General features: G+C 37.0%; 2 protein-coding genes across 2 annotated transcripts; one reads left to right on the top strand and one right to left on the bottom strand.

Moving 5' to 3' along the window:
• Positions 1–4,118: 4,118 nt before the first annotated feature.
• CLUP02_15514 (uncharacterized protein) lies at positions 4,119–6,321 on the bottom strand (the record flags this gene model as incomplete). Its single annotated transcript, XM_049294438.1, has 5 exons — positions 4,119–5,183; positions 5,244–5,806; positions 5,878–5,946; positions 6,078–6,132; positions 6,277–6,321. 5 exons carry the CDS (start codon positions 6,319–6,321, stop codon positions 4,119–4,121), a joined length of 1,797 nt encoding a protein of 598 aa, XP_049151584.1.
• A 761-nt stretch (positions 6,322–7,082) lies between these two features.
• On the top strand, positions 7,083–8,195 carry CLUP02_15513 (carboxymethylenebutenolidase; the record flags this gene model as incomplete). The annotated part of the gene is made up of 3 exons (XM_049294437.1): positions 7,083–7,413; positions 7,484–7,914; positions 8,187–8,195. 3 exons carry the CDS (start codon positions 7,083–7,085, stop codon positions 8,193–8,195), a joined length of 771 nt encoding a protein of 256 aa, XP_049151583.1.
• Between the last annotated feature and the right edge of the window lie 12,756 nt (positions 8,196–20,951).

The following is a 20,951-nucleotide window of genomic DNA, read 5'->3' as shown; positions in this document are numbered from 1 at the left end:
TGCTAAGCGGCTACCAAGGCTGCCAGATATTCCGGCGATTAAGACGAGCATGTTGATAAGTGTAGGTAGTTGGTAGAAACTTGCGTTTGTGAAATTGATGAGTGCAGTTTAGAGCTCGATAGTACCGATTGGGCAGACGAGCCTCCGCAACTTATAAGCGCCGGTGGGATACTGCAGCGGGGTTTGCGAAATGATTCGCTCTCAAAGATGAAGATCACCATCCACTGCGCACTGGAGAGGTCCAGTTCAGTATATCATGCTGGGATTACCATGGTGAACACCTCCAGTCGTCGCTGATAACGTTATGTGAATGCCGTTTGTCGTGAGATATCTAACGTAAATTTCAAGTATGCTGATGAAGCTTTCTCCGATTTCCAATGCATCCCGTCAATAGTCCGTCGACCCGTGACGCGCTTCCCGTGGGTCTGTGGCGGTTGTTCGATTTTGGCCATGCGTTCCGCGGATTCCGCGGGTAACCCCATTGAGGCCAAGAAATATCGAACGTCGGCAGACAACTAGGCCTTAATTGCAATACACACCTTGCAGTCGGGTTGGAACTTTACAAATCATTTGGTCAAAGATCGTACTAGTATATTAGTCGCTAAGCAATCACCTGCCCGAAGTGAGATTCTAGCAGCGCTTATACCCATTCAAATTAATCAAACAAATAAGTCAAATAAATAGTTAAATATAGGAATTTTAGTAAGTTAAATAATTAAATATCGTAAGGCCCTATATTTAACGTATTTAATTAGATATAAGGTCGCTTAGAAAAAAGAAAATCCGGGGCTAGGCTAATTAAAAATCGATATTCTTAACTATACCCTATAGAAGTTTATAATTAAGAATATAAATACTTAGAGCGGGATTCGAACCTGCGACTCCTTATTTATAATTATAAGTTCGGTATTATATTACTTAATTAAATAGATTATTAATAATTATATAAAAAAAAAAGGGCTTAAGTATTATAAAGCCCTAAATTTAGTATCTTATTATATTTAAAAATTTAAAAAACCTCTAGTACCCCCTTTTTTTAATATTAATAAAACTAACGAAATTACGTATTACTACTTCTAACCTTTTATAACTATTATAATTATTATTAATATTAATTAAATTATATATTAATTAATTTGTTATATCGTAATTAATTAATTAGTAATAAGTCGTATAATTTTTAGTACGTAGTTATTATTTTAAATTACTTCGTAATTATAGACCCTAACTAACGCTAGCCTCGTATTATTAACCGACTTTAATAATTATAATAGCTTCTTTACCTTTTTAAAAATAATTTAAAAAAGGAGGATTTTTATTAATAATAATTTAATATTATAAAAGGGCGTAAGGCTAAGGAAGTCGTAGATCTGCTTAGAAGGGGTCTTTATTTAAGAGATTTATAATAAAAATATTTAAAGTAAAGTTTTTTAGTTTTATTATTATTATAATAAAATAAGTATCGTTACTTATTTTAAAATAATAGTTATGAACTTAGTAATAGCTTATTTAAAATTAAAATATTAAGTAATAGATCTAAGCTTTAGTAAGTCGTTATATTTATTAAAATTCTCTAAGTATAACTTTATATTAAAAAGATAGAAACTTATTTTTAATATTATTATAAAGGGCTAAGTAACGAGAATTAAGGAATTAATAATTAAGTATATTATTAATAATAATAGCTTATTTATAACTTTTTATAATCCTTACCTCCGGGCCCTTTTTTATTAATTAAATTATAATATTATTAACGAACTCTTATTATTATATAAAAATATAAAAAAGGAGCTAAGTAGGATCTTTATTAAAAAGAAAGATATAATTAGGGTAAAGATCTAGAGATTAATAATAAAAGTCTACTTATTATTTAATTTATAAACTTTATTAACGCAGAATATTATTATTACCGTTTTTACTTATTTTTTAAACTATACCAAATAATAAATATAATACTTTATTATTTTATAATAATAGTATAGTACTTATAATAGGGCTAATATTACTTAGATTATAAAATTAGTAATAAATAACTAAGAATTATGTAACTAAGTCGGAGTAGTTATTTATAATAATACTTTAAATAATAATATTTACTTAGGTTATTTATATTTTATATTATCTTATACTTATACTTAAGAAGATGTTTTTAACTAGAAAATAAAGTATTATAGTTATATTCTTAACCTCGTTAGTAGGGCCTTTTTATTTAATAATAATAAAGAGGTATTTAAGTAAGAATTAAATATATTAATTAATACTAAGTAATTTTAAAAAAATCTTAACTTTTAGTATATAAGGGGCCCTATTAATAAGCTTCGGAACGTCGTTAAATTTATTCGCTCGTTACTTTAATAATATAAAGCCTTTTTTAAAGTTAGTAATAAAACTAATAAAAACGATATATTTACTCTTTTTAAAAAGTCGTTATAAGAGCTTATATTAACGCTTAATAATAATATAAAATAGAATTTAATATATTTTATAATATAGCGCTCTTTATAAAAAAGAAAATAAATTTATACTTTTTTAATAACTAATTAAGCTTATAAAAATCTAAAATAACGGATCCTTATTAAAAACGTTCTTAATAATAATAATTAGTAGCTATTAGCCGAGCTAAAAGTAGTACTTAAGCTATTTTATTTCTAAATAATAAAATACTAAGGCTAGGGTAAAAGAGACGGTTATAGCTATTTATAAAAAGTAATAATAAGTTTTAAGTACTTTATTAACCGTTTTAAAAAATAGAAAAAGTTATATAATAAACTTTTTAAAAAAAAGATAGATCTTATAGCTTTTTAAATCGTAGCGTTATAATTATAATTAATATAAATAATATTATCTCGTTAGTAATTAGCTCGTTATTAATTTATATCCTAACCTCTTTTTTAATTTCTAACTTTAAATAGTATCCCTTATTATATTTAGTTTAAATATATACTTAGGGAGCGGGTAGAGCTACTTTTTAATAATAATTTTAACTCGTAAAGATATTTTTAATTATTAATTATTAATATTTAATAGGTCCTTAATAAGTATTATACTAAGTTAAGTAACTCTCTACTCTATACCGTAATAATTATTTTTTATTTTAAATAAGGATTAAGATAGCTAAAAAAGAAGTAGGATATACCTAAGTAAAGCTACTAGCTATTGAATATAAAAAAGGGACTTTACGATTATTAATAAAGATAGTATATAAACGAGATAGTAAGTCCTCCTCCTTTTTATTATCTAAGTCCTCCTCTTTTATTATAATAGTTATAAGCTATTTTTAATACCCTTACGATTTTAAAAAGTATTATAAAAGACTCGTAATACTAATAATAGTTAATATTTTAAATAATAAACGTAATAATTAACTACGTACCTAAGCTTAATTAATATTATTTATAAATTATCCCTTAGCCGGTCCTTAACCTAATTTAATAATAAATTAATTATTAGCTAACTTATTTAACGTTAAATAAGCTTATGCTTAATATTTTTATAATCCCTATAATAATAATAAATTACGAGAGGATATTTAGCTTCGTAAAGTTAACTTTAACTTTATAATAATTATTAATAAGATTTTTTATATTAAAAGAGGTCTAATATCTTAAGAACTAGCTTTATAGTAGTACTATAAAAGTAAGAGGTTAATCTTTTAATTAGAAAAACTAATCGAAGTAAAGTTTATAAGTTAATATTATAAGGACTTTCGTAATAGCTTTATTTAATTCCTAATTAGGAAATTAGTTAAATCTATTAATTAATTATTAAATAATTAAATATAGCGCGAGAAATGAGCTAAATAATTAAATACGAACCTTATATTTAATTTGTTTATATAGGTATAAGCGCTAGATTCTAGTCGCCGTCTCGGGGATTGGCCTGTTGTGAACTTTATGAAATTGGGGATTAGGTAGAAAAGTCTGATTTATAATTTCTTAATATCTATCTCTCGGTCTTCTTTATGCAATCGAGAAAGTACAATGAGTTAACCCTAAATGAGGCCGGGGGGGGGGGATAATAGGGGAATGTAAATTGGGAATCCGCCAAGGGAATATGCCCGTAAACAAAAGAAATTTCTAAAATAAAAGCCACAAGATGGCTGACTCTCAATGATCCTCTCATTCATCCGTCCCTGAAGTAACAACCTTATGTGTGGCAATTTCGATTTCGCTGGCACCGTGACCCTGCTTCCACTTATCAACCAGACCACGGAAGTCAGCCGGTAGGTAGGGCGATGTAAGCTCCTGAAGGCGACTTGACTTGCGGTGTGTCTCTACTCCAAGATCCTTCATCAACATGTTGACGTATGGCAAGCCCTCAAAAACAAAGTCAGGAAGGTCGGCACCGTAGCCGCAGGGGTAACGCCACTTGCCCCATTGTGTGTGCAGCATAATCTCGTCCGTAATCTCCTGATCAGATGTAGGGAGACGATCCAGCTGGCCACCCAAGAAGGCGGCAATCCAGTGTCCTTGAATAGTGGCGCAGACTGAAGTGCTGACTGTTGAGATCATACCGGCAAAGGCGAGATCGCGAGAGCCCACCATTGTGGAGGGAACCATGAAGCGGTAGTAACGCAAGGGGTTTGCCTCCTTAGGAGTGAATCTCAGTTTAGGTTGATCTCCCAGCCGAGGGAAGAGCTCAAGAACTTTGGCGTCCGCTTCTTGGTCTAAAGCCCGTTTCTCAGTTGCAGAGTATTTGAGGCCGAGCTTCTCCTCGTTGAGACCGGCAAACTTGATGGTCGACTCCTTCTTCCAGCCGGTGGAGCAAACAATCGCCTCAGTCTCGAGTTGCTCGCCAGAAGACAGGAAGACCTTGTTGCCCTCCAGTCTATCGATGTTGTCAATGTGAACCCGAATCTTGCCCTCCTTGACCAAATCGAAAAGACTGCTGTCGTAGTTCAAGATGCTAAGACCGCTACCAATCCAGAACGCCGAGTGCCAAGGCTTCAGCTTCTGAAGCTCAGGGTGAGAGTCGTACGCGTTGGCTGAGAGAACGTCGCCGCTCAGCACCTTCCAGAACGAATCGACAATGAAGCGGCCAAAGGTGGTCCCGTGAAGGAATTGCCGGACACCCGAGTAGCCGTCTTCGCCACCCCAAGGACACGGGCTGAACCATGACATCCAACGGATGTTCAGCAACTGGTCCATTCTCTTCTTGAAAGGTGTGACAAAGGGGGGCGCAATCTAAACAGGACCGTGGCCGTTGGGGCGAACGATCAGGTCTACCTGCGCGCCATCCTGTACCAAGGCATAGGCAACATCGAATGCAGACTTTGCCCCGCCTACGACTACGGCATTCTTGACTCCTTTGAGCTCTGATGCCCTCTTGCAGAAGTCCTTTGCATGAAACAGAGGCCCCGAGAAAGACTCGGCTCCTGAGTAAGTTGGAAGATTCGGCGTCGAGGTCAGCCCTGTTGCCAGGATGAGCTTCTCAGTCTGGATAACGCGCTCTCCTGCCGGTGAGGCAACAGAAAGTCGCCAACCCTTCTCGCCATTCCTCTCCACCAGGTTGACAGCGGTATTAAACTGAATGCGATCGAAGAAGCCAAAGTGCTTGGCGAAATCGGTAAGGTAGCGGTGCAGGACCGCGCCCGGGACGTGGTTGTTGGGCTTGACGCCGTACACGGACTCGGACATGGGAAAGTCAGGGTACTCGTAGGTCCCAATCATGTTGTTCGACTTCAAGCCGGGGTAGAGGCGGTTCTTGGACCATGTTCCTCCGCAAGACTCGGCAGCTTCTAGGACAGCGAGGTTCGCGGTCGGGTGGAGTTGTGAGTAGGCCTTGGCGGCTGCGAGACCGAACCAGCCTTGAGAAGAGTGACTTGTCAGTGGCTAGAGTCTAGAAAGGAAAGCCAAAGTGGGCCTGAATTATACTTACCGGCACCGACGACGACTGCATCAAATGGACCCTCCATTGTAAGGCTTTCTAACGTGAAGCTCTGAGAAGCTAGGGACAGGAGACTTGAGTGAACGAGTGGCGCAAGACTCTGTTCAATTTCGAGTTTAGAGTCAAGATATAAAACGATGAATCATGAAGAGATCAAAGCCCATCTGCACATGAGACAAACCCAGCTTTACATATCGAAGCCGTCTGCCCATATCCAGTTACTGTCGAGTTACCCCAGATTGATGGCTGGTTGACAGGGGTTGTGTCAGTGTTAGGCCGCCGCGGCAGGGTATAGGGATAGATTCCGGTGGTGCTTCCGGAACCACCAACACGCATTAGGAACTTATCGAAATTGGGCCCGTCAGCCCTTGTGCCTATCATGTCACTTACGAGAGATTGGTTGTCGAAATATGGATCAGGCGGCGGCGGAATCATTCCAGATTCGAGACCTTGACCGTCATGATCAGGCGTTGGTTGCGTTGCGTGGCGTCTGAGATACGACTAAGGTAACTCTCAAGGCCCCGTCGATGCGCGAAAGATGCACAAGTGTGTCTTCCTTGAGTATTGCAGAAGTTTCTGAAGCACACTTATGAGCGAGTATCTCATCAAATACGTGCGTTTACACGCGCAAACAAATTTCGAGGACACTACTACGGAGCACAGCCAGGCATCGAAGCATCAAGACACCGTCGGCCCATCGTTGCTCCATCTGGAAAAGCGGCTACTGCTGAAGAATTCATGACAGGTACCCTTACCCATGTTCTCAATGATCGTCTGCCCCGTAACGTGGCTCAGCGAGTCCAAGCGCGCGTAACAGCGAATGTGGTGCTAGCCGGGGATTGTTGTCGCCGTCTGAGTGCTTATCGCGGAACTTCCGAACGGAACGGAACGCACGCTCCTACACCATCCAACGGAAGCTCACCCCGCGGTACACCGGATACAAGGAATACAGCTCTAGGGCCTTGTCAGCTGTGCTCTATGCGCTAAAACAAGGTTTCCGTATCAAGTGTGACCATGCCATCGGAACGTCAAGCGCAACGCATGGTCCATCCCAGGTAATCCGTGTTGATCGCTTGAGTGCCTTGATTGAACCCCGAACTCAACGTATAGACTAGACTCGCAGCTGACAACCCCTAAACATTGCTCTTCAAGCTACACCGTTGAATCTGATACCACTACCACAAGACTTTCTCAAAATGTATGCGGATATCAGCAAGCCCCCTGCGCCACTGCCAAAGGCTGAACCACAGTGCATCAGCGAGGGCGTCACGTTGCTGCCGCCGCTCTCGCGCCGAGGCTACGGAAAGGGCCTCATTATACTGCAACATGATTCGACGCAACACCTGGACATTGTCGAAGGAGTACCCTCTGCTCTCATCAAGTGGGCGGAAGAGGGTTTCGTCGTGGTGGAGATCCAAGCCAAGGCGTTGACTAATCCGAGCCTTGCCACAGATGTCTTACAGACTGCTTTGAAAGCACTGAAAGACTGCAGCAAGCTGGAGAAAGATAGCAGGTTCGGAGTTGTCGGTATGTTCGTTGAGTGATTGTACCCTTCGGTATCGCAAAGACTGTTCACACGAACTAAGACTCTTTCCAGCGTTTGACCCAACGTTATGGAATAAGATTGCTGGGGTGGCTTGCATCTTCCCAGATATTGTGGGAGCTGTTGTATATGCAGATTCCAGCGATGAGAATACCCTCGAGAAATCCAAAATCCCCATGCTGTGTCACCTTGCTGGTGGCCAAGCACCGTCTGAGACAAAAAAGACCGAGGGCATCACCACGTATCGATACGCAAAGGCTAAGTCATTCAGGCTTGCGACGCCATTTCATGAAGATTTCGATTACTGGTCAGAGTCTCTGTCTCACACCAGAAACTTGACATTTCTCAAGTCGCTTATTGGCGGGCCTTATTTCGATCTTGAGGCCATCTGGGATGAGCATACATACTATGAGTTCGCGGACCGCTCTGTTGAGCATACCATGAGCACAATGGTTGATCAACCATATGTGAACCATGTCCCCACAGTAAGCGAAGTCAAATTGATCTTCTATTATTTGTTTATTTATACCATTTTACGCCGTGATGTCCTTAAGTAAGGCAAAAGGCGACTATATCGCGTTAAAATTACAAGACCGTATGCTATGCCCCGTAGAGCCTATATAATACCCTCCTATAAGATAATATAATATATACTCTAAGATTAACCCTTTTACCTAAGCATGGCCCCCTATAATATCTTATAACCTAGGGTAAATATACCTAGCGAGGTTCGAGTATTGTGCTAGTAATATAATAGACTAACTAAGTAGTGTTCTATATATTTATAAGAAGACCGTCGTTATGCTATAATAAGTATTACTGCCCGAGGTAAAGAGTCTAGCTCCTTTAGTAAGTAGAGGGAGAGTAGTATAATATAAAGTAGTAAGGTAAAGGGAGGAGGTATATAATATATATCGTATTATAAAGTAATATAATATATTATATAGTGAGGTAAAGTGTTAGTATAACGTAGATAAAGAGTAATACTACTATTAGTATTACTATACGTAAATATAAGCTTTATAAGGCCGACGGGGTATATAGCCTATTGCGTATCCTAGTCGAACGAGCCGCATCGACGTACTCGCCCTATAAAATTAATATCCGCTAGGGGAGCTAATAGCCGTATTAATAAACTTATTACGGTAGGGGGGTTTAGCTTAAAAGGGTCTACTCTAAATAGTTAGTTAAGATACGAACTATATAGCACGTCCTATTGCGTCGGTTTATTAGTATAAGGGCTAAGGGGGGTACCCCGAGACCTCTACTATAACCGTACTATTTAGTAATAAATACGGGTCTAGTATTACTATAGCTACTTCCGCGCGCGCTAACCTAATTCTAATAAATATCGGTTTATTTCGGGTAGATATTAATAAAAAACCGGGAGCTCTATAGTAGTATAATATAAGTAAACTGGTCTTTACTAAGTTAATACTAAACGAAGTTAGCTCGGGCGAACTATAGCGTGCCCCTATATAAGACTAAATAGTAGTAATAGATATAGTTAGGTACCTTCTCCCTTTTATATAAGTAGCGGAGGTTAGTATTATTATAATTATATAAGTAGTAGTATATAGCGTAGTCCCTATAGCCGGACCTAGCTAAAAAGAGCTAGTAAAGCTAGCGTCGCGTGAGCGACTTTAGCTTAGGGCTCGCTACGCTATTAATAAGTAAAGCGAGGGCCCTATAAGAGTCTAGTTAGTAATCCTTTTACTAGCCCCGAAGTATAGTTAGCTATCTCTCCTAGGTACGATACTTAATATAAATAGTAATTAGGGGGCGTATAAGTAAGTTAAGGGGACTTATAGTAGTGCCTTTTTTAACTAACTAGTCCGCTATTTCGTTCCTTATAATACCCTTATAGCTAGGCGTCTAGCGGGAGGTAACGGGGACCCTAGCGTTCTTAATAAGCTCCCTAAACTCGAGAATAGTATATTAAGAGGATAAGGGGGGGGTGCTATTTAGGTACTTAATAGTAGCTTAGTTATTTAAGTAGACCGTAATAGTTATAATAAACTTATTCCTAAGCCCTAGCGCCGCGCAGAGACCTATAATAGCCCCTTTTATCTTAGTATTAAAGACCTCGGCCCGGGGGAGGCGGTAGTACCTAAGATAAATTAGTTACGGTCCTCGGTAAATAGTATACCCGAAGCCCGTAGCCTCTAGAGTTATTTATAACCTATTTATATAGGCTATAATATACGTAATAGGGAGAGATTCGTACTATTTATAATAGCTTTATATCTCCTCCGTTTTAGTTACCTTTTAGGCACTACTATTACGAAAGGGAACTTAAGGTAGGTCGGAACGTTACTATATTAACCTAATTAACTAAAGACTTAACGTAAAGAGGGAAAAAATAGAACAGTGGGCAGAAGCTAGCGAGCTAGCCCTTTGGGCCTAGCGGTCTAGCTCGTTACGTAACTACTAAGAGCTTAGCCTCATAGCCTAAGGCTAAGCCACGGGGCCCATAGGGGCCCTAATACCTACTACTATAATATTACCCCCCCCTCTATACTAGAGGGCGCTATCCGCAGTACCGAAAAATAAACCTCTTAATATCCCTTATTTTAGCAAATCTATAGCCGTAATTACTACTATTATATTATCGTCGTCCCTCGGTAATAGTAAATTACTAGCCGCAGTAGCTTTTATTTATATATTTAGGTTCTATAGTAGACCCTTAGTAATTAGGTATTAGTAATAGAACGCTTATAGCACCGCCGGCGCATACTTAAAGCTCTTTACGTCGTACTACGTTAGATCTATGTCGTATCCTTTCTAGTCCGCCTAGTACTATAGCTTTCCCCTATATAAGCGTAACTTAACTACTTTAAAGACCTCGTACTCCGGCTCGCCGTCGTTATTAATAATTAGTAATAATAGCTCTTAATTCTACCCGGGTAGTAGGTCGTTAGTAGCCTTCCTTAGCTTACTTAAGTAGAAAACCGGGTATACCTAGCTACTTATTAGTAATTCTACGACCTATATACCCCCCTATTTAGTACTAATAATAAGCTATAGGCCGGCTTATAGCTACTATAGTTTATTTATATCGGTAGACTTTTAGTACGAGGTATTAACGAAGACCCGGTCTCTTATTTTTAGGTCGTCCGGGTGCTAGCGGTAGTTAATATATTTTTTAGATCGTACTTAAGCGACTTTTATATTACCCCTAGCGATCTCTTAGGCCTTATATATCCCTTAAGCTATACGCTACGCGTTAATACGGTTTAGCTTCTTTTTTATAGAGCCGAATTAGCGGGTTTACTTAGACTAGTTAAAAAAAAGCCGTGGCTAGCGACCGAATTCTATTTTATATAATAATAGCCCCGTAGTCTTATTAAGTTAGGTAGTATACGTAAAGTCGACCGCAGGTAGTATATTATTCTAATTATCTTAGTATCGGTTAACTAGTAATCTTAACTATTATAGGATATATTAGTTTAGTACTTCTATCTAGCCGTCCGTTTATAAGTAATCTATTATTAATAGCTATAGCTTAACTCTATAAATCTTATAGAGCTCCCCCTAAAAGTCGGAGATAAATTAGGGGCCTCGGTCCGATATAATAATTTCTAATAGGCCGAAAATAAGTAGCACCCGCTTATAAAACATCTAGCTTATATCTTTTATTATAGTAGTCTTATAATAAAGAATAAATATCGCCCTTTTGCCCAGGCGGTCTATTACTACCTATATATTATTAAATCCTTTTTAATTAGTAGGGATAGTTATAAAGTCAGTAGAGATATATTACTATGGGTAGTTAGGTACTAATAGCGGTCTTAGCTCTTCTAAGGGTTTATCGCGCGGCTTTTATAACTAGTAATAAGTATAGTAGTTCTAAACGTATTAATAAGTATTTACTATTAGGCCCGGCTAGTAGTATTACTATTTAATTATTTTTATAACCTTATTACGCCCCGGGTAAGCGAGGAGTTTTTACTCATAGACCTCGCGAATAACTATAATACGGAGGTTCTCCTCCTCAGGTATTACGAGTTTCCTATTTATTATTAATAATCTATCGTTTTAAATAGACTAGCGCTCGCGTCCTTTAGCCGCTAACGCTCGTATTAATATAAGAGACGCTATAATAGGGTCCTTATTAAGCTTTAGAATCTTTTTTATTAGTAAGTACCCCTATAGCTCGTTTTTTAATAAAAGTGAGCTAGTTATAAGCTATAGTTAGCTAACGGCGGCGCTTAGTAGCGCCCGTAGCTCTACTACGATATTAGGAAATAGTAGTCTTAGTAATATAAGGACTTATATCCTATTAGCCTTTTTTAGTACTTACTAAGTGCGGATATTTTCTATTTTTTGCGAGAGGGCGTTAGTTAGTATGTTTTTTTTCCTTAGGTAGTAATAGATTTAAAAATTAAAGTCTATTAGCGTACTAGCCTAGCGGGCTTACCGTAAGTTAAGTAGGCGCTTAGTTATAAAAAATAGTAGTAGTTAATAGTTTATAATAACGTCGAACTTATATTTATAACTTACGAGCTTCGCGCGCTATTCCTTTAGGTATAGTATTATTATTAGTATTTCTTTATTATAAATAGCGTAGTTAAGCTCTGCGCCGCTTATTATTTTTAAATAGAAGGCTACTAAGTATTATAACCCGTTATTTTCTTATTACTATAATAGCGCCCTAGCGTATACTAAGTTAGAGGCGTTTATTTTTAATTACGTTAGTAGCTCTAGCTTAAAGTAGTAGAGGATAGGTACTGACGTTAGTACTAGCTTTATAACTTTAAAGGCCGTCTCATAGCTGGCGCTAAAATTAAAAAGAACTCCCTTACCTATTAGCCTCGTAAGGGGCCTAGCTAAGCGGCCGTAATTTTTTATAAACCTCTTATAAAAGTTATAGAACCCGAAGAAAGACTAAATACCTTTAAGTAATATAGGTAGTTTTTAGTTTTTAACTATAGAGACTTTTTTCTTATCTAGTTATATACCTTTTATTAAAACTACGAAGCCTAGGTACTTCGTAATAATAATACTAAATTCGCACTTCTTAATATCCGCTTATAAGCCTACTTTCTATAAGCGGTTTAGTACTTTAATAACGTGCTCCTAATACTAAAAAGGGTCGTTAGAAAAGATTAGGATATTATTTATATATATTATATAGAAGTTATCTAAGTACTCTATTAGTATCTCGTTTATATATCGTTAGTATATAGTAGGCTCGTTATAAAGCCTAAAGGGTACTACCTTATACTTATACGCCCCGTAGCGGGTTCTAAACGTCGTTAAGTCCTTAGAGGCTAGGTCGAGTTAAATACGGTAGAAGGCTTGCTTAATATCTAGCTTAGTAAATACTTTCGCCCTACTTAGCCGCGCGAGGGTTTTATTAATAAGTAGTAATAAGTAGTAGTCTTTTTTTATAACTTTATTAAGCTTATAGAAGTTAACGTAGAAGCGTAGGCTACTATTATGCTTTTTTATAAATAGCGTCGGTAATACGAAAAGAGCATTACTTAGCTCGATAAATCCCTTTTATAAGTGCTCTAATAAATAGGCCCTTATGGCCTCTAGCTCGGGTATTAACTACTTATATAGAGGGTAGTAAGTTAGCTTTTCTTTATTACTATTTAGGAGCTCGATCTTATAGTTATACGGCTTATAAGGCGCTAGTATATCGTTAGTAGCCTTGTTAAAAACGTTAGTCTAGGGCCGTAGATACTTTAATAGGTTCGTTATTATAAGGTCGCGAGTAACTTAGTCGTCGTTATATAAGGGGTCTACCTCCTCTTTTTTATTTTCTATAATACGGTTAAGCTTATAAAGTAATATAAAGCCTATCTTAACGTCGTTCTACTTTAAGTTTTTTTTAAAAGCGGGAGCGCTAATAAAAGTAATATTTATTTATACTATTACTAAGTATAGTTTTTATTACTTAGCCCTCTCCGTAGGGGCGATATTAGTATTATTAAGGGCGCGTTCTATTTTCTTTATATTCTTAGCTTTATCTAACTACTATATTTAACGGGCTATCGTTTTTAGCGGGCGTAATAATATCCTAATTAGTATGCCCTTTGCCCGCTATTACTAGAGCTTTTAGTTATAGCAAGTTATATTTATTTTAAATAGGTCTTACTAGCGGTTAGCGTCGATTTAGTATTAGATATTAATAACTTCTGGGGTATATAAGTCCTCGATATCCTTAATAATAATAGAGGGCGTCTCTTATAGTAGTAGGTCCTTAGGCTATATTAGACGTTAGTAGCGAATATTAGGGTTTACCCCGTAGTATTCGAACTACTTCTACCCTAGGATTAGGTCGTAGTAGCCCGTGTTAAGCTAAAAGAGGGGTGCTTTTAAAAAGACCTATTAATTAATATATAAGTTAGCGGTTTATACTATATTAATATCGTTTAATCGCTCTCTATTAAATTTAGTAATAGGGATTAGGTATTATAATTTATAGGATAGGGCTGCGCAGAACTATTATAATAAAGGGGTTACGCGGTTATTTATAAATCCGTACTTATTAGCTCCCGTATTAAGTAAGGCTCTTAAGCGAATTCTATATTTATTAAATACTAATATAAGCTCTATTTTAAGGGGCTAGCCCCCTACGAGATCCTATAGGTTTACTAAATTAATTACTAATCTTTTATTCTTTCTATACGTATCCCCTAGCTAAGAGTTTACTTTTACTAGGGGTTCTAGTTTTCTAAACCCGACTCTATCTTAGTAGGGCCCTCGGTAGCGTTAATAATAGCTATAGTAGTCTTCGGCTTCTTAGGGTAGTCCTTAGAGATATATTTAGTATTATTATAAACGAAGTAAGCGCTACTATTTTTAAGTTTTTAATATAGGGCTTTAGAGATCGTTTTGCGAGTAGAGATACGACCTCGGTCCTATTTAGTACCTCTAGTACCTCTATTATTTCTGCTACTTTTATTATTTCTACTTAAGGTCTAGCGAGTTTAATTAAAAGCCTTAACCGGGCGGTCTTTTATAAAAGGGGGCTATATTACGTTAGCTAGCTAGGTAACGTACTTAGTATATTTTTAAAAAGTAGCCGTATTATCTAAGTACTTTAATATAGCCTAGTTATAAAAATATATAAGTAGCTTATTATAGAAACGGCGCTTTTATTAAGACTTTAAAAGCTTATTAATACGCGCGAGCTTAGCGAACGTAAAGCGCTTTTAATAAACGTTTTTAAGCGTAATTACGAGTACGTCTAGCTTATAACTAGCGTCGTTTATAATAGTCGGGCTAGTATAAGCCGACTTAAGCTCGTAGAGTAGCTACTTAGCTATAATAATCTCGTTAGAAGTTAGTATTAGGTATATAAACTCCGTAGTACTACTTCTAATCTTATTAATAATATACTCTAAGTAGTACCTATCCGTACTATAGTTAGTATTTTCTAAGCGCTTTATAATACGCTAGAGCTAGTAGTCGAACTTAAGGCTAGTATTATTATTTATAAAAATAGGTACGTTAAGTATTTTCTAAGAGCCGTAGGTAACGGGATAGGACGAGGCTAAAGTAGTCTCGCGGCTACCCTACGTCTCTAAGTATATTAGTTATTACTTTAGCATACTAAGGGTAGCGGTATTTTAAATAGAGCTAGCCTAGGAGCCGTTCTCTAATTACTCTAGTCTTTTAGCTATAGCCGTATTACTAATATAGGCTTAGGTAAGGGCTTCTTTTATAATACGGAGCTCTATAATAGTAATATACGTAAGGTCGAGGTTCTTACGGGTTATTACGTATAGGCGCTTTATATTATTACTTAGCTAGTTAATAATAAAAGCTAGGACTTATTCTAATTAATACTAGGCGATGCGTATTTTTAGTTACTATTCGATCTATTTAAATAGGGTCTTTTTATTATTTTTAAAGTATAGCTCTTAGATAAGGTCGAGGTTAATATACTACTTAGTATTCTTTTTAAAGAGGATATTATTACGGATATAAATAGGTAAGGTAAGCTAGTTAGCTACGTTACTAAGGTATACTAGGCAATCGGCCTAAGTAGTAGAGGGTAAGAAGCGCTCTATTAACTAGTTAAATAGCGCGACCTTAGGGTCGATAATTAAGAGCTTAGTGCTTTTATTAGGGCCTATAATGCTCTATTAGGACTCGTAGAGGCGGCGACTTTATTAAAAGCCGTTAGTATAAAGGGAGACCTAGCCTCCCTAGCTATGTCCTTTAACTATTACGTTTAGTAAAGGGGGTATATATTTGAGGGGGTATTAATTATACTACTTATACGCGATTAATTCGGTTAGCTATCGCTCGGCTCTCTTATACGCTTTTTTAATAGGGGTAGCTAGTTAGTATAATAAGTAGTTAATTAATTAAGATATTATCGTTCTATCTCTAGAGAATAGTTAATTAAGTAACGTTAAGTAGTATTATAAAAGGGAACTTAAAGTAGGTCGGAACGCTACTATATTAACCTAATTAACTAAAGACTTAACGTAAAGAGGGAAAAAATAGAATAGTAAGTAAAAGCTAGCGAGCTAGCCCTTTGGGCCTAGCGGTCTAGCTCGTTACGTAACTATTAAGAGCTTAGCCTCGCAGCCTAAGGCTAAGCCACGGGGCCCACAAGGGCCCTAATACCCACTGCCGTAACACTACTAGAGTTATTTATAATTAAAAAGTCGCGGGGTAATAAGGCTAGTCGCGGGGGACGTTCGACTTAACTAGCTACTTAGGTAAGCGTAGTTAAGTAAGAGGGGTTCCTATAGTTACGCAATAGCTTATAATTACGGATCCTCTAAGCTAGGGAATAAAAGTAGTTTAGTATAAAAAGCCTAACGGCGTAGTAGTTTTTAAGGGAGTTTAGGAAAAGCTTTATTAATAGAGTGCTTACCTCGTATAGTAGCGCCGTAATTAATATAGTCCGCTATACTAAGAGGGAGCCCCTTAAAGTAATATTAATAAGGGTCTAGAGGGTCCTAATAATTAACTTTAGCCTATATTAAACTTCCGGTCGGGCGCATATCTCGGAGTTAACCCTAACTTTAAAAATAGGTTAGGTTAGGCCGGGGTACTATAGCTTAGCGCCGTATAGGGCCTTAGGGATAATAATAATATAAATTACTTTGCGCATAGTAGCGGGGGGCGTACTATTAAAGACTTTATTAAGACTTTTAATATAGCTAGCTATAAACCTAGCCTTACTTCGGTAGTTAGCAATATAGCTATAGAAAAGTAGTTTCTTATTAAAAGTAATGCCTAGCCACTTTATAATACCCTTCTTATATAGTCTAATCTCCTTATTACTATAGCGGATAGGGGGGGGGGGCGACATCTCCGGCCCTTAGCAAGGTCCGCCTCGTAAGATAAAGGACTTTGGTTTTCTTAGGATTAAACTAAATAGTATTATCCCTACCCTAGGTAATAGTATCGTCTAGAATCTACTATGCCCGGGAGGTAGCCTTAGTAAGGTCCTTTTTAACGCTTAGTATTATATAATTATTAGCATAGCCGAATCTAGAGGACTCTAGGCTAATTTAATAAATCTACTCGGTATATAATAAGAAGAGGATAAGTAAGATCAGTAACCCCTATAATAGACTATAAAAAAGGGGGGATATAGGAGTTTAGTATTTTTTATAGCGGACCGAAGCTCGGTATAACTAGTTAAGGTACTATACCTAGGTAATAATATTCTTAGGCTAACCCTATACTTAGAGCCGATTATATAGCTAGTTATATAGTACTAGGTCGAAGGCTCCTTTAATATTTATTATAATAATAATAGCAACTAGCTTCTTATTAAAAATAGCCTATATATCGTAAGCTATTACTCTAGTTATATCCGTAGCCGATCGTTTAGGTAGTACCCCGGCTACTTATAGGTTAAGTACGCCTCGGGTAATAGTAATATAGAATATCTTCTTAGCTATAAGGCGCTCTAGCCCCTCCCTTAGGGTCGCTAGGAATAAGATCGGGCGCTAGCCCTTATAAGTACGTATATCCCGGTTAGGCTTTAGTATTATTATTACCTTAGTATCTCGCTAGGCCTTAGGGTAGTACCTAAGTACGAGATAGGCTTAGTAAAAATAACGGATATAGTTACTAATATACGGCTAATAAGCCCGTAATATTAAAACCGTAATATTATCTACGCTAGGGGTAGTATTCCCCGTGCTAAGTACTATATTATCTATTTTGTATTAGTAAATAGTAAGATCCTAAGGTAATAGCTAACGAGGGCGTATCGTAGGGTTAAGATATACGTCGTTCTCTATAGTTATACGCTCTAAGAGCTTTTTTTAGAAAAGTATCGCCTTCTTAGTAAGTTCGGTAACTATATTCTTACCGTCTTATAGAGGGGGGGATTAGACCTAAGGCCTAGGCCGGTTCTAACTTATAATTCGGTATATATCCGAATCCTTCTTAATAAAGGAGACTATTCTAGCTTATATAACGGCCTTAGCCCTCTATATAGTACTATCGCGCTATTAATTAGCTATAGCTATAGTAAGAGATTAGGGGTCGGCTACGTATACTGCTTTAAAGCGTTTATTAATCTTAGTATACGATTCGTCTTACTACTTCGTCCCCTTACTCCTTATATAATACGGGGTAAAAGAGGAAGTATAAGTATACTAAAGTACGTCGTTAAGGCTCTCTGCGGCTAGATCGAGGTTTTATATAGTATTATATATAGTATATATTACTTAGGTTAGCTCTCTAACCCTCTTTATAAACTATAGTATATTCTTTAGTTTAATCCTCTACTTCTTTTTTTCTAGCTAATACGTATTACCTAAGTTAGCGGGAAGGGGGATAGTCGTAATAAAGGTATTATAGTCCGATTTAGTATATATATAGCTAGTAATCTAGGTCCGGGCTAAGGGGACGTTAGAAATAGCTAGGTCGAGTATATTACCCGGTTTATAAGTAGGGACCCCTATAGGGTTTAGTATAGTAAAGTAGTAGCCGTCTATCTAGTTAATAAGGTAGTTCCTAGGGGTATATAAGGGGGTCCCCGGTTACTAATTAGTATAATAGGAGTTTAGATCCCCCGTAATAAATAGCTTTTATAGGGGGGTCTAGTAGTTAAGTATTATTAATATATACTTCTTATTAAGGGCGTAGTAAACGTTAAGGATATAATACCCTAAGATACGCACTCTAAGTAAGTCCTAATAAAGGAGCTCTATAATATTAAACGCTACTAACTACGGGAGGGTCCGGTAGACGTATATAAAGACCTAGGGTCTATTAATAGTCGTAGCCTAGCTTTAAACTAGCGAGTATAGGGCAAAGCTAGGGTAAAATTTAGTAATATTCTATAGTTTATTTATATTATATTATAACTCTTATAATAATAAGATATCCGCCTATTCGAATTCGGTAGTAATAAGGGCGTAGTCGTACTTACGGCCGTTTTTTTATATATTAGCTTATAATACTTTAATTCTAATACGTATTAAACACGCTAGCTACGGGTAGTTATAAAATACTTATATAAAGCGCTCTTATATTTACCTTTACTCTTCTTCTTCGGGGCAGGCTCTTTATATTCTAAGCTATTTTTAGGGGGGAGTTTAGAGCCCTATTTTTTAAAGGGAGGGTAGTCGCCGCTTTTTAAAATAGAATCTATAGTACTATCTAACTCTATAATAGTTAGGTAAGTTTATTCTCGTCTACTTAAATAGTCTCTAGTATTATACGTAACTATACCGATAACTATAGACCCCTAAATAATATCCTCGGTAAGTCTCTTTACTTCGATACTTATAATCTTATCCTAGAGCTAAGTACCTAAGGACTTTATAGGGTCTAACTTAGGGGCAGGGCTTAGGGAGAGGTTAAGCTTCGTAGCTTACGTATAGAGTTCTCTATCTACTTTATATAAGAGTTTTTTTTATTAAGAGGTCTAGTAGATAATAGTACCGTCTTTCCTCTAGGGGCATATAGGGTAGCTTATATAATCGCTCGTATATAGCTCCTAGTAGTTTATATACTAAGGGACGATCGTAATATAGTTATTATTATATCCTAGCTTTTTATAGTAATAGTAGCGTTAAGTTTTAGTATAGTCCTTAGAGCTATACTAATTTAAGTAGACCTAGTACTACTTAAGAAGGGGTCGGTGAGTAAGTAGCTAGGCTATTACCGATCTAAAGATATTAAAGGGCCTTTTTATTAGTCTTAAGAAGGATATAATATAAGTTATATAGGGGCCGTTCGTTAGGCTAGAGGTCCGGTAGTAAAGGGGGGTTACCCCCGCTACTACTTTAACCTCGTCCCGGACGTACGTATTAAAGTTAAGGGGTTACTTATTAAAGCTAAGGATCTAAGTCTTAATATTTCTAATAGTATAAGTAAACTAAATCTCGGATCCCTTAATAGTAGTTATATTAAAGAGTTTAAGTAGCTAAGTATAGTAACTAAGTATAGCCTATTATGCTCCTAGGGTCTTTAGGGTAAGTACGTAACTAGTTAGAACCCTAGTTACTGGGCTAATATTTTCGCCCTTAAGCGAGTAGTTTTTAATAACCTCTTTATAAATAAACCGTACATCTACCTAGCGGCGGGGATTCTTAGGGTCGAGGTAAATAAAAATACGGGTATCGGGGGAGGGAAGTGCGTTTCTAGCTCTTTTTTATAAGTCGCTCGTTATACTTAAAGCTCGAGCTATAAGCCCCTTAGGCTAGTAACTAATAGGATGCTAAGTATAATAGCTAGAGCTTTAAAAGAGTGCTTTAATAAAAGAGAGGCCCGTCGTAATTCTATAGTTTAGCTTATATTAAAAGGTTCTAGCGGGCGGTAGCTAAGGTTTTTTAAAGAGAGCCTCGAGCTTAGTAATATAGTAGCTTATAATAATAGTATATTTAAAGTTTTCTAATAGCTAAAAGGACTCTTAAATAGCTACGAGGGTAATATCCCTTATAAAGTAGAGGCTAAATAGACGGGTCCTAATCTCGCTAATAGTCGTAGTTTTATTAAAACGCGCTCTATAATTAGGGGGGAGTTAGGTTATTATTATTAGTCTAAGCTAAGTTATAATAATAAACGCGTCTAGCCTAGGTCTCGTAGTTAGAACCTTTGTAATCTTAGGGGTTATAGGCGTTACCTTAGTAAAGTCCGGAATACGGCGTCTTTTAGTTAGGGACCGTAGTAGTATAGACTAAACGATCGTAGTAAAGCCCGAGAGGGTATTAAAAGTATTTAAAGAGGGTAGTAACTATAATAGCGTATAGCGGCCGTTACCTAAGCTAGTTATAGTTAGCATAGGAGAAAAAAGGGGGGGGGGGGGGGGGTAGAATAGGCCTTATTAAGGAGGTTAGTGTGGTAGAGTGGCCCGCACTAACAGTGCGTGCCAAGAAAAAGTATGTAGGAGGAAGGTTGAATTGATCTTCTATGACGGAGGCCCAGAATATAAAAGCCTCACAGCTAACACGTGCTCAGCTGACGGGTGGCATCGGACGAGGGCCATTAACACAATTCTACCGCAACAACTTCATTTTCAATAACTCTCAAGATACAGAGTTAGAACTCATCAGCCGCACGCTTGGTATTGACCGCGTCG

This window comes from Colletotrichum lupini, chromosome 8 (genome assembly GCF_023278565.1).
Source record: "Colletotrichum lupini chromosome 8, complete sequence".
Taxonomy (NCBI): domain Eukaryota; kingdom Fungi; phylum Ascomycota; class Sordariomycetes; order Glomerellales; family Glomerellaceae; genus Colletotrichum; species Colletotrichum lupini.
Note: the sequence above shows the minus strand (reverse complement) of the source record. Positions and strands in the feature narration are given on the sequence as shown.